The 13,956-nt window shown below is 46.1% G+C and overlaps 1 protein-coding gene across 7 annotated transcripts in view; it reads right to left on the bottom strand.

Moving 5' to 3' along the window:
- The window catches only part of TENM2 (teneurin transmembrane protein 2), a 3,493,894-nt gene that overhangs the window by 181,960 nt on the left and 3,297,978 nt on the right, over positions 1-13,956 (bottom strand). For 6 of the 7 annotated variants that reach the window (XM_054691588.1, XM_054691585.1, XM_054691584.1 and 3 more), the window contains one exon: positions 4,446-4,568. In XM_054691588.1, the coding sequence (XP_054547563.1) occupies positions 4,446-4,568 (123 nt within the window). Of the gene's footprint in view, positions 1-4,445; positions 4,569-4,851; positions 4,960-13,956 lie in introns of those variants that run through there. The other variant, XM_054691590.1, reaches the window with a different exon arrangement.

The following is a 13,956-nucleotide window of genomic DNA, read 5'->3' as shown; positions in this document are numbered from 1 at the left end:
GCACTGTTTACAATAGTCAAGTTATGGAAACAACCCAGTGCCTCACGACAGATGAGTGGATAAAGAAGATGCAGTCTATAAACACAATGGAACACCATTCAGCTACAAAAAAAAAAAAAACCCTGAAATCTTTCTACTTTTGATAACTTGGATGAAAGTAGAGGGAGTTATCCTAAGTGAAATAAATCTGATGTAGAAAGACATTGGGTGCAGAATACAGGAAAAAAAAAAAAAGGGAACAGAGAAAAAACAAATGTTGAAATCTGACTGTAGGCCTGAAGCCACCAGAGGAGGAATTTTGGGATGACAGGAAGGTAGGGAAGGGGCCCTGTGGCCTAAGGTGCTGGATTATTGCGAGTTTTGGTGGTGGGTGTGATTTGTAGAGGTGTGACTTCTACATTTGTAGAGGTGTGACCTATATACTTAAAACATAGCCAGTGTTGTAAATCAACATTAACTCAATAAACATAATTAAAAAAAAAAAAGAGCCATGAGAGGGGGAAAAACATAGCAGCAGCAGCAGCATGGAAGCTTGGTAATAAATGGACCCATGGGAGATGTGCAACAATCACTGGTCTACATGGAGCTCCTCCCAAGTGCCTGATGCATACACTGTCTTTTACAAGAGTTATCACATTTATGCCACACAGCAAGCTAATGAGGGGGTATCATTTCACAGATGAGGAATCAGGCTCTGAGGAACAACAACTGATGTGCTTAATGTTACCCATTTGCTAAGTAATGGGGCTGGACCAACCAGACCAACTCCAGAACCACATTATGGAGAATCTGTCAGTGCAAAGTTACTAAGAATATATTATAACCAACTCTTGGTCAAGAAGGAAAAAAAACGATGTATTGGTCTTTTCTCACTACTTTCCTATCATTTGTGTGTTATAGGAAACTCCTAGGGAGATAGACATGGGCTTTCAAGTGACATAAATCACTCAGCAAACTTCTCCCATAAGAAGTCTATGTGTAAGTATCTTAGACTGTGGACCATCTGGTCTCTGTTGCACCTACTTGACTCCATTGGGGTGCAAAAGGCAACCACAGACAGTGAATAAACTTGATAGCATGCCAGTAAAACTTTCCTTGTAAAGAAGTGGGGGGGCTAGATTAAGTCTGTGAGATGATATTTGCTGACCCTTGATATAGAGGATACTTGGAGTTGAAAATGAGTGATAGGCTTTTAGGATGATTCATGACTTTCTACTTAGGGGCTGATGCTTTCTTAAGATTAGTGTGCAAATGGGCTACACATGAAGGGCCCTTTAAAAGCTCTCTTGTGTAGTTGGCCTCTGGGTCCAGCCAATCATACTAGATTCTCTTGTGGTATCTGACCAGGTCAGAACACTGCATTGAATCTTCATTCTCAAGGCTTATCTAATCTCAGATCTATAGAAAAAGTGCCCCATGCTCTTGTAATGAAGATGTATGAGTTCATTCCTTTTAACATAGAAATGCACACGAGATGGTGAGTGATGTTGGCAGTCTGTGAGCTGCCTCTTCTTGATGTGAAACCCAACAGCCAACGACAGTGAGGTTTAATTGAAAGAGAGAATGGAGAAAAAATAAACCACGAACATGAACAAATGGAAAAGGAAGACGAGGACCAAAGAACACACTCTCCCGACTAATTAATCAAGTGCTTTGTTTCCACTAACATAGCAGAGTGCGTAGGCTGCTGTGTCTATTAGACACCTTTCCAAATCTGAGGAATGTAAACATTCTTAAAGACCAAGTAATGAAATCTCTATCGATGTGCCATCTTCAAGGACCTTCGAAGGGACTCACATGCCCATGTTTTGCTTACATTTTAATTTGCTTCTGCTGGATACTTACCCGGTAATTGCTTAATAAGATTAACCTCCCTGGCAATGTGTGTTGTATCTTGATTAAAACATTATCAGAGTGAAGGATTATCGTATACCACACAAAAAATGGAGGGGGTGTTATTTAATTAACTTATTGCCAATATATCTTAGTTGTCTCTTTGAAACACTGGAAAAGCAGTCGATGGGAATTGATTCAGGTTACCGAAAGGTACAGAATCGGGAAGTGGGGAGTAGAAGGTCAATGGCAAAGAAGTTCAACCCTAAGGTCACTTTCTCTGAAGAGTTAGGCTTGTGTGGGAAAATGAAAGCTTTTCTAGTTTTTGGGGATCAGACCTTACAACTTAAGAGAATCTGCTATCCCCAGGGATCAGAAGAGTGCCATTTCAGGGTTCAGAAAGGAGATGTTATGAGGTTTAGTTCCTCTATAAGCAATTTAAAATTCTCATGCTTCTTCTGAGTCCTATTGTCAACACTGACCAGACAACAGTTTGGCAACCCTTTCTTGGGCTCCTAACTCATTTGGAAACTATCCGAACAGGTAATGTTATATGAGTTACACAACATTTTCAGAAGCACATTGCCTCTGAGGGGGAAAATTCTGGTCTTTCCAAAGACACCCTGGAAAGTGTTTCCTCACTTGTTCATTTAAAGGCTGCGTGGTGAGTTAAGACTATTTTCTCTTAGTTAGGGCTTGTTCACCGTGGGGAATCTTCTCCCTCACGCTGTCCTGGCAGGTGTGGGGCCGGGTTGGAGACAAAGTTGAATCAGTGATTGGCCTTATTTATGGGAGTTAATGCCCATCAACAATTTAAAAACTGTACAAAAATTTAGGGTGGATGTGCACCCAAAACACAGCCCAATGCCTGATTCTGGAATGTACATATTCATGTCAAAATATGTTTAGTAGACTTTGTGATGGTTGGGGTGCTGACTTGTAGAATAAAGGACATTCCTGGATAAAACACAAGACACCTCTAAAGCAGGGTGTGTCAAAGAGCAGCAGCATTGTTGACATTTGGGATGGAATAACTCCTTGTTTTCGGGAGCTGTCCTGGGCACTGGAGGGTGTTTGACAGCATTTGGGCCTCTAGCTCCTGGATGCTAGTGGTGCCGCTTCTGATGGAGCTAATTAAGAAGTCTTCAGACACTATCAAATGTCCCCTGGGAGGGGAAAGCCACCCTGGGTGACAATCAACTATCATAAAGGGAACCCAGGCACGGTTGATGCCAAATACTGGAGGTGAACAGATTGTATCTCTGAGGCCCACAAATTTGGCTTCGGGCTTTTTGGTCAATTAAGGAAAAATATACTTTTCATTTTTAGGCCTTGTTTCAGTTATCTGGTAATAGAAGGTATATAATTCCATCCTCAGTGAAACTTTTTCATGTTCATTTAAAGGTACTTTAGTGCTATGATTAGGATGGATGGGTCAAGCGATTCTTAATGTGGGCAAAAAAGACTAAAAAATGTCATACTTGAAGCAGTAGGACAGTTCTTGGGAGAATAATTTAAGCAACACGAGCAACTCAGGATTACTAATGTACACCTCTAAGGGGCAATGAATTCTGGAATCTTCTCCTGGAAAATGACAGCTCTAAGGAGAACACCAACATCTTACCCAAAGCAGCACAGGGCACAAAGCTGACTTGACATTTGTCCCTGCCTACTTGCTTGACATGGGGTACACTTCTACCCCATTCTAGGACTTGGTTACACAACACTAGCGGGGTACACACTGGGTCTCCATAAATGAGCTTTCCTTTCTACTCTTAGAAATATTCCTGTGGGATATTCAAGAAAACTGTGTGCTAGGAGGCAGAACGGAAAATTCTGTTTGGATCCTCGCTCCCCACACAGGATCTCCCTGAGTGTGACTTCAGTCCTGAATTGAGCAAGGCCTGAGGGAGCCATCGGCCTTATGCCCCATTGGCTGCTGTTGTTTTTAATTGCCAGGTCCCAATCTCCCCAGGGTTCTGTTTCTTCTCCTCCTCCTTAGCACCTTGTTAGCACCTATTTTTCCCCCTGCAAGAATAGATTGCTTTCATAAACATTTCTATTGTCCCCTTCCTGTTCTGGGAAGCTTTGTTCCCTAGTTGTCAAAACTCCTTTCTATTCTCCCCCAAAGCAGAACAGCTCCCTGCTTTCTTTTGTGGCCTGTCTGGCAAGGCTGCCTCCCTCCTCTGGGAGAGGGCTCTAAGTCTACTAGCTTGTGCTGCCTGCTGCTCTGGGCTTTCTTGATTAGGCAGGACTTTTTCCTGCTGCTGCTGCTGCCACTGCAGCTGCTGCTGTTGCTGCTGCTTCTGCCCAGGCCCTGGGATGCTTTCAAGTAGCTCCAGCCAGTGCCAGCCGCTGCAGATAGCATAGGTATGCACATTGCTCTGAGCTGTCACCATGCCAGTTCCCAGTCACTCCAGCCAGACACAGCTAACAGACAGGAACAGCAAACAGCTTTTAACGGGGGCACCTAGGAAAGGCCAGGGTGCTTGTCCCCCTTTCTTTCCTTTTTGCATACCTCCCAAGTTTTGGATTAGAAAACCTGAACCAGCTGGCGACAGCTTGGAATTTTCCTGTGACCTCAAGAGGGCAAGCAGCAGCTGTAACCTCACCTTTGCCTCCAGAGGGCATTGTTGCCACATCATCGTTTCCTGGTAAGCCGGTCCTTATCCCATTGTTAAAGGTGTGTCCATCTGCCGGCTGGAGTTGCCAATTGAGTCCGAGCAGATGCATTGCTGCAGGAGAGACAAAGTAATGAAAAAATGAATAGATAATTCAGCAATGCAAATGTCAAGGGGGAGGGCCAGGTGCCTTTTCCAAGCAATTGCCTTTTAAGGAAGCTGCAGTTCAAAATGGCTTGCCCCAGGCCGCAGGGATTAACTAAATACAGAAAGATGTAGATCTGGGTGGTTAGAGCTCCTCTCCCCTGCTGCCACTCAGTCTCTGGGGGAGAGGATCCCTGTGGTTGGCAGAGAAGGGAGGAGAAAACAAAAGCTCAGACCCTCCAAAGGCACATACCTCTGCAGAGGGGAAAATGCCCCTTGGTGATCTTCAGACCCTAGTCTAGGGTATTGCTCACACACCCCTGGCCTCTCTCACATGCTGGACTGGACACAGTTTCTTTTAGAAGGTAGTCCAAGGCCACTGACAAAGATAGCTGCCTGCAAACTACTCCAGCCGGAAAGTGTCAGTTTCAAAACCAGGCTTCCCAAATAGCACCAGCCTGCACGTCCGACCACACCTGCATTGCAATAACAATGCTGGCTGTGGCACCTGCAGTGGTATCTGCCTAGCTTCCCAAAGACTGCAAACTTTAAAAATATTTTTCCTTTCTTCCCCTCTTTGTGATAAGTGAATACTATGGTGGAAAAGCTGCAGTGGTGACATGGGGTCCTTTCTTGGAAATAATGTGATTCCTTTTTCTCCAGGTGACTGACACCGACACACATACACACACAGCGACACAGAACCAGACAAAGAGTTGTGAAGCACAGCCTCTGCTTTGCTAAGGACACAAGCATGTCTGCAAAACTCCGGCTTTACTTCCACGTGACCTGCAACCTACAAATACAAACTTCCTTCTGCCTCTTCAACCTTTGTGCCAACTCCCCACTTCTCAATTAGTTTGACCAATGCCATTCATCCCAGCAGCTCTGAAGGTTCCTGAGTTGTTTTTCCTGCCTGGAATGAAAGGCAAGTCCCAAACACCTGTCTTCTTTCAAAGCCCTGATCTAAGAAATGCTTCATTTGCAAATAAATAAGGGACTCCTTCCTCCGCCTGCCTGTTTCTCATCCAAACAATAACCGCCCCTTGTCTGTCTGGCATTTCAGCCGGACACAGGTTGAGGCTGTTGCTATGCTGCCAGCGCTGTGGGAGAGAAAGGGCTGTTGACAGGGAAAGGTTCCGAGTGTGGTGCGGGGACGAGAGAAACAATTAACCACAGGAAACGCAATTAACAATGCTTAGGAAATTGTTCACACAGCAATTAATTCTGCATGCCTACCACCACTTAAAGCCAGGCTGCATTCTATTAAGGTTAAAAACCTATCTTCAAACAAGCCAGCTCAGATGGATGGCTGCGGATAAGATGGCAAGGTGTCCCGGAGTGTTTCTGCTTTTTGTTCCCAGAGGGGGACAGGGGTCCCCCCTCAGGCCATGTTGTCTTCCTATACATTCACCCTGAAGTGCGGCGCCCAGGTCTGCCACTCTCAGTGATGATAAATACTAATAAGAATAAGTACACTTTCCCTCCAGATAACACCTAATTTTCTCCTGCAGTTTATCCATTCTATGTAGGTCACTTACTTGAAGAGACCCGATTCTATTGCTTCAAATCATGACATATTTTCACTGTACGGAGGTCAGGAAATGAGAACTAATCGTGGCGGCTTCAAGATAACGAGAGCTTCTGATTTGTAATTACCAGGTGAAGGGAGCCAAGGAATTAGCTCTTTTAAAATGATTTAAAAAAAAAGTTACTATTGGATTATCAGGGCTTGCCCTGAGCCAGATTCCCACTGCCACCCTGGAGATGAGGTTCTTAGGCGAAGTCCCTCTGTGTTTTAAGGCAGAGACCAGGGGGATGGCAGGAGCAGCTGGGGCGTGGACTAAGCAAGTCTGGATTTTCAGAACCATAGAAGGGGCAGAGAGGGTCCATCGGGCAAAGATGACAACCGCCCCAGTGTCCCATCAGTCTGAAAACTCTTGTCAAGACTGCTTTCCTGTACCAGAGTTCAACTTTTCATTCCAAGGTACAGAACATATTGCAGCGATCAGCCTGGGGAGAAAAGCAAGCAGACACTGTCCCCTAACCTTCTGGAACATACAAAGGGCGTGCCTGAACTGTGCTCTCTGTTTGCAGGGAGGCACGCCCCACCCCCCTTTGTTTTGGGCACAGCATTTTTCTGTTTAAAAAAAGTATTCTGAAAACAAGAAAACTACAGGCCGGGTGATAAGGGTTAGGGGCAGGGTAGATGAGAAATTGAGACAATTCCCACAAGTGAAAAGGAAAATCAGAAAGTGAGATGGAGACTGGGAAAGGGGGAAGGCCGCACGCGCTGAGCATATGCTCTGTCCTCCCAGCAGCGGCAACGCAACAAGAATGAAACTCAAGTTCGGGCATATTTTCTGCGGTTGCATTGAATGTTAAGTAAATAAGTGAGAATTATATCGGGGGGATAACCACCTTCTCTTGTTTTGGGGGGAGTGTCTGAAATAGGCTTTTGTTTGTACTTTTTTTTTTTTTCGCTTGATCAGCTATTCCCTTCTCTCTTGAGTAAGAAAATGAGAATATCTTCCTGGCCTGTGGGGATGGAGTACAGTGTCCTCAGGATAAAGACCCAGGGGAGCTGGGAAGTAAATGAGTTTCCTGAGTAATGAGAACTCTGTTTCTTACTCTGCTACTGACTTGCTTTATAGTGGGGGCTGAGATCTCAGTCTCTCAGTTGTTTCCTCAACCTCTTGTAAAGGTCTCCCCATCAGGGTAGAATACTGGCTTAAGACCAGAGGGAAGTTAAGCATCTGCCATCCCCCGATGACATGGCAGTGTGTCCTGAATACAGAAGACACTCCTTAAAGGTGTATTATACTAGATATTGACACATGGGGGCAGACTGGAGGGGTGGGCTTGCAGGACATTGTACCCTCATAAATAAAAAAAGGCATAACACAAGGGTGGAGTGAGTGGAATGAAACAGTAGTGGTAGCAATATGACGAGTCTGCAAAGAGAAGCCCATTTTCAACATTAGCATCAATATAGGCCGGTCCTTGAACCTCTTCCAGGGCCAGCAGGGAAGACCTTCTAGAACCTGATCTTAATCAAGACTCAGAGAGCTTACACTGTTGTAAGTATGATAATCATTCCCATTTTATAGATGAGGTAGCTTGGCTAAAAGTACTGACCACAATATAAATAAACAAACAAATAAATAAATAAAAGTACTGACTACATGGGGGATTGGCGCCTCTAGGGAGAAGTGCAATGAGAAGGGGTCAAGTACTTAAATGTCCTGGTGATATGATTACAAATTCTATGGCACTGCAGTCTCAGCAGACCTAGGCTCTTTCTTTTCTTTTTTTTTTTTTTTTTTTTTTAAGATTTATTCTATTTATACACGAGCCAGGGTACAGGCCAGATGCACAGGAGGGTGAGAGGATTCACCAGAGACAGAGCGGGGAACAGAACAGGCAGACTGACGAAATACACTGCTGAGGGGAGCAGTGGGCAAGGCAGGAGAGGTCTACTGCAGCATGTGGGTTGCTCTGAGGCCAGTTGGGATTGAACCAGTGCTGCAGAGGCCGCAGACAGTTTCACAGCACTGTGCTCAACCACCTGCGCCACCAAGGAGGCTCCTAGGTGCTTTCTTAACATGCACATCCCACTGTGGTTGATGAATGACCACTTTCTATATATAGCACTGCTCCCTGAGTGGGGGGAGTTGGTTCTCTTCCCTCAGCTTTTTGAGCTCAGATATGACTATGACTTGGAAGCATACATGTTGTACCTATTCCCCCTCTGTAACCCGAACAGCTTGAGTCTTGAGTGAAGACAAGACTCAGAGTCATGGCTGACCAGTGATAGAAAGCAAAGGGGTGAAGAAGTATTACTGTTACATGCCACTGTGAGTTTGGGATTCTTTGTTACAGCAGCACACCCAAGACCATTCTGACTGATAGATTCTCTTATAAGCCAAGTGAGAATTTCCACTTTTATATCACAGGTCTCTATGCATTCCTTAAAGTCACTTATTTCTTGACTCAGTTTCCTTTCTAAAACTCAGCCAGAAGGAGTCACAACAGATTTAGGGTTTAGATACATGTGTTTTTCTGGATAACAATAAGACATAATATTTTAGACCTTAATTTCATAATATCTACTTTTTTGATATAGTCTCAGACTCACAAAGTTAAGAAGCCTTAGAATAGCTAGTTATTGTTTCTTCATTTAGAAATTTCTAGGAAACACAGGCATCATCAACTTACATTTTTCCTAACAAGACATCCTGCTAGCAGTGGGGAGATTGTCTCTCCCATGCTCCACAAATGTTCCAGCAGCTCATCCCTAAAGGTCCTGTTCAGGCCATCGTGGGGTCAGAAGTGAAATGAGTTTGGGAGGCCCTCTCCCTGACATCACTCACCCCTACTGACAGCCCAAATGCACAATTCATCATGATTTGACAGGCTTTCATCCCAAGAGACCCTGGGATGGAGCGATGGGCCTCCACGGACCAGCAAGGACGAATAGGGAGAGGCTGAAAGCGGAAGCGCATATAATCCAGGTGGCAGCTGGGAAGTCAGCCACTGAAAACACAACAGGCAGCCAAACACCCAAGGAAGCCCTTGGGCTAGTTGGAGAAAACTTGGATTGAGTTTTGTGGGTGCTGAAAATGAATTGAGGCAGGATGGACAGACCACACACGGGGCCCAGATTTCAGCAAGAATAATATACAGACCTACCTGCAGGGAGGGTTAAGATTTTCCTATTGTACAGGCCATATTCCATGCCAGATGGGCTCGAAAAAGATCTACTCAGAGAGAGTCAAAGCAAAAGGGAGATGGGTGGTGGGCTGCAGGTAACAGAATTCTCCAGCTACCTCAAGGACAAGCGATTATAGGCCTTGAAAAGTGGCAGCTTGGAAAGGGGTTTGTCTGAAACTGTAATTAGGGTACGTGTGGCCCCTGCTGGGTGCTACTTAGAACCTTCCATGTTCATTGGTTGGCAGAGGATCAACCTGACGCCAGAGTCAATCAATATGTCAGCACCACTTCCCAGAGAGCTGCTCAGCCCCTGCTTGTCAAAGACGGCAAACATGGAAGCTGTGGACGCTCCATGTTTGCTGAGCAGGCCCCCAGGAGCAGGGGGTATCTTTAAAGATCAGGCTTGTCAATTCGTAACCCAGAGGAGTGATGGGGCTTTCCCTTTGAAAGTGGAAGCCTTCAGGCCAAGCAGAGTTCAGAGAGTGGGAGGAGGGAGCTGTGCCTGCTGGGTTGTGTGGCTCAGCAGGCTGCCAGATACACAGAGACTGAGAGATGATGGCAAAACTCCTTCAGAGGCCAGGTAGGAGGGTGGGGAGGGTCAGGGCTGGGTATCCCTGCTTCTGCCAATTTAGTCAACAATGCCAGGGTTCCCCTCAGAAAAGCAGCCAATTCCAAAAGTGCCACTGCTCAGAGGAGAGCGGAACAGTGGAATAATCAGGGCATGATGCGTGCATGCTAACTCTGCGTGCGCACAGGCAGCCTGCAAAGGCACTGCTGCATGTGACAGGGAGTGTCCAGGCACAGGCCCACGAGCCCATTCAATGAGGATGGTGATGATGAATGTTGACTTGGGCAGTGTGCCAGGGATGGGGCTAATTACGTTCATTGCATCATTTATTCATTATCTATCACTCAGAAAACATTTGGGGAGCACTTAATATGTGTTCGGTGTGTCCCAGGCACCAGGAATAGAGCTGTTAACAAAACTGAGCCCTTGTTCTCATGGAACTTACATTCTAGTGGGGGGACACAAAAACTAAAAAGTGAAAAGTAGAGGACAGGGCTAGGGAATACTGGGGCACTGGGAATGGAAAGTTTTTATTTGTTTTGGTTTTGTTTTCTCCTTTAATGTTCACTGACCAAGGGTGGTGTCTGTAATAGGTAACATTTGAGCTAGGACCAAAAGGAATAAAAGCAATTCATGCTGATGCCCAGGCATGTGCATTCCTGGTTGGAGAGAAATTGGTGGGGAAGGAGAATACCAAGTGATGGAGTGGGCTGGATGCCCTTGGAGGGACTTTGCCTCCCAGGTGAGATGGGCTGACGCTCAAGAGAATGAGAGTTCATTCATTTCTTCTCTCAGCCTGGGAGGTGTTAAAATCCTCTATATTTTATAGATCAAGAAATGGAGGCTTACAGAGGTTAAGGGAAGTGCCCAAGATCACACAGCATCCTCACCCTGTGGGCATCCTCACCCCGTGCTCTCCTGCCAGCGATCACTCCGTCTCTCACTGACTAACACCAGGCTCTTGGAGCTTTCTGTGCAAACTGCTATTTGGCCCAAGCATGGGGCTGGTGGGCTACAGAATTACTGGCAAGGCTCACTCAGGAACAGACACCTCCCTTTGTAAGCAGTCATTGTCCTCTATAAACACGCCCTTGGCCAGTAGCCAGGTTGCTGCTTCACTTCAAACAACCGCCATTGTCAATATAAAATAAATACAGCACTTTGATTTATAATCAGGCTGGTATGGGATCAATATGCTTGGTGGCTTTTCCCTGGCCAGTTGGCCTGCCATCCTTTGGGGGTACAGTTGAGTACAGGGTTTCTTCCTCCAAGAGGAGGGTGCCTGCTACAACCTACTAATGATATTCTTTTTAGAAACACGCTGTTAGTGCCCAAATTACCTGCTGCCTAGGAGAAGAGATGCAAACAAAAGCACGAGGGATAGTATTCTGGGAAATGGCATTAAGTCTTAAAGGAGTTTTAAAAATTTAAATCTGGAAGGAGTTAAAAAAAAGAATCCCTTTCAGACTGCCTTGGTGAAGTGATTTCTCTTATTTCCCCCACTGTATTGCCATACTGAATGGAATGAATTTTCAAAGCACTGCAGGGAAGTTACGCCCACAAATCCCTTTACTAGTAATGGGATTTGAGCACCTATCTCCCAAGAACGCTCTGAAAACTTACTTGCTGCATCCAACTTTTAGCTTGCAGCTTCCAAAATGGTTGCAAAGCTTACTGCCCAGGAATTACACAGCAGAGGGAGGAGGAATTGTATATATGATACCAGAATCCTGGCGGGACCCCTGGACATGAAGGGGGCTTTGGAGAAAGGTACTTGCATTCACATCTTTACCTGCAGGCACTCATCTTCCATTCCCGGTGCTAAAACGGTTTCAGGGGCCTCCCTGATGGCTCAAGGGGTTAAGCACTATGAAGCTATCTGCAGCCTCTGCAGCACCAGTTTGATCCCCTGCAGGCCAGGGCGCAACCCACATGGCGCAGCAGACCTCTCCTGTCTCACCCACTACTCTCCTCAGCAGTGTGTTTCAGTCAGTCTGCCTGCTCTGTTTCCCACTCTGTGTCTGGTGAATCCCCGTACCTCTGGCCTGTACCCCAGTTCTTGTATGCATAAATAAATTAAAAAAATAAAATGGTCTTCAGCAGGACTTTTTCTGTCCTCGCCCCCCCTCAGTTTTGGCCCTTTGCAAAAACGGGGAGGTTTTCTTTGTGTCTGCCACGAGAACAGGTGACAATTGCATGAGGCAGCCCTGGACCCAGGGAGCAGTGCAATTTTGGGGCAAGAAGAATCCATACAGAGGGACCAGCACATTAATCTAACTGCATGACAGGCTCAGGATGGTGCAGCGATGGGAAGTGGTATGAGATTAATCAATTCCTGTGTTTGGAGGAAACAATGGAGCTCCTTGCGGCTTCAGGATGTAGGGGTCCTTAAGCTGGTGTCACCCTAGCTTTGTCCCCACAAACATGCAGATGATGATTGTTGATATTGGAGGGTGGTGTCTGGTGTTCTCAGATGATGCTAGGTCAATATACAAAACAGACAGCTGTGTACACAGCTGCTTTCTTCTCCTGTGTGAAGGTACATTTCTAGGGGTGTACCTGGGGAGAAAAAAATGGACCACACTGGCCACATAGCCTCCCTGTTCACCAAGCCAGTGAAACACATGCCTGGAGGCCTTCACCTACACACCTACACAGGGCGAAGTGTCCCCCAGAATACCTGTGCCTGATGCTGTTTTTCCCAGGAAAGAAATAAATGCCTTTCTTTCTCCAAGAAAGGACTCATGTGATCAAAATACCTTTAGAGAATGATAATATCAGTAGGTTTTATTCAGCAAATAAATCTTAGTCTGGGATTTTAGGAGCTTCTGCAGTAGCAAAACACTCCAGTAATCCGCACACATCTACCTAAATGCTTCTCCCATCCGCTCCCCCCAGGTTGTCATTTAGTATTTGTCTTTCTTTGGAGAACGGTGGTGGGCAGCCCTGTTAAAGAGGGGGCTGGGCCACAAGACCCCCAAGCACAAAGGGATGGCGACACGGGCTGCACGTGGCACGCGGCCACCGGGACCCCAGGAAGCAGACGTTATGAATGTTTTAGAGGATAAGATGTCGTATCGATCGGTGGTGTGCCATGTGTTCAGGAACAAAGAGGGAGAGCTCTCCCGTGAAAAACAGCCTTCTGCCAGGGGAGGGGTGTAGGGTCAGGGTGGAGGCCACCAGGTGGTGAGAGGCAGTCCCCAGGGCTGCAGCAATGGACAGAAGGATGGTTTGGACTCATTTCCCTCCCTCAGTTCTGGGCATCCTCTCACCCCCACCCAAACTGCTTCTGATGAGCCTTCTGACAACTCTGCAGCCCACAGAGCAAATGGGCAGTAAAGCTGGGAAGGGGGGTATCTTGGGAATCGGATTAAAGGAGGGGCCCTTTCTCTAGTCTGGGTTCCTCAGATGGACCCCATCAGAGTTTGGATGCTTGAACTACTACTCAGACCCAGCTGACCTCAGGCAAACCAGTGTACTTCTCTGAGCTTCTCCTGACTTAGCCAGAATAAAAACTAATGAATGGTAAAGCAGAATGCCCACTTGTATCAAACTTCGTGCTCAGCAGTACTCCATAGCACCACCTTCTTCATGCTTTACCACTAACCTAGAGGTAGGTGCTATTATTATTTCCATTTCATACATGAGAGAATGGGGGCAGAACGATGTTGAGACAATTGCCCAAACTGACGGGGCTGGTGAGTAGGGCAGCAGGTTAAAGGACCAAGCACTTGTTCTCAGGCATTATATCTCTGCAGGGAAAGGAGTGACCAACTGACCTTCTAGGATGTTGTTAGGACAAAGGAGGTGGGGATCAGAAAGCATGGTGCACAGGAGGCAATTGAGAAGTGTGTTTCACTTTGGTCAGGGTCTTGGGTAGTTGTGTTGTTAAAACTGTGGTGATCGTGGCTAACATTCACTGAGCACTTTGTGTGTGCCACCATTCGTTGTATGAGATGTGCATATTATTTCTGCATTAAGCAGAAGAAGACTTTGAGGCTAAAGTAATGTGCAACTGGTAAGTTGTAGCAGTGGGATTTGAACCCGTGTAACACCCAGCTCACAGCAGGACTGCTG

Source organism: Talpa occidentalis, unplaced genomic scaffold (genome assembly GCF_014898055.3).
Source record: "Talpa occidentalis isolate TD23 unplaced genomic scaffold, MPIMG_talOcc4v2.1 talOcc4.9, whole genome shotgun sequence".
NCBI classification, from domain to species: Eukaryota; Metazoa; Chordata; class Mammalia; order Eulipotyphla; family Talpidae; genus Talpa; species Talpa occidentalis.
This window is presented reverse-complemented; position numbering and strand designations above follow the sequence as displayed.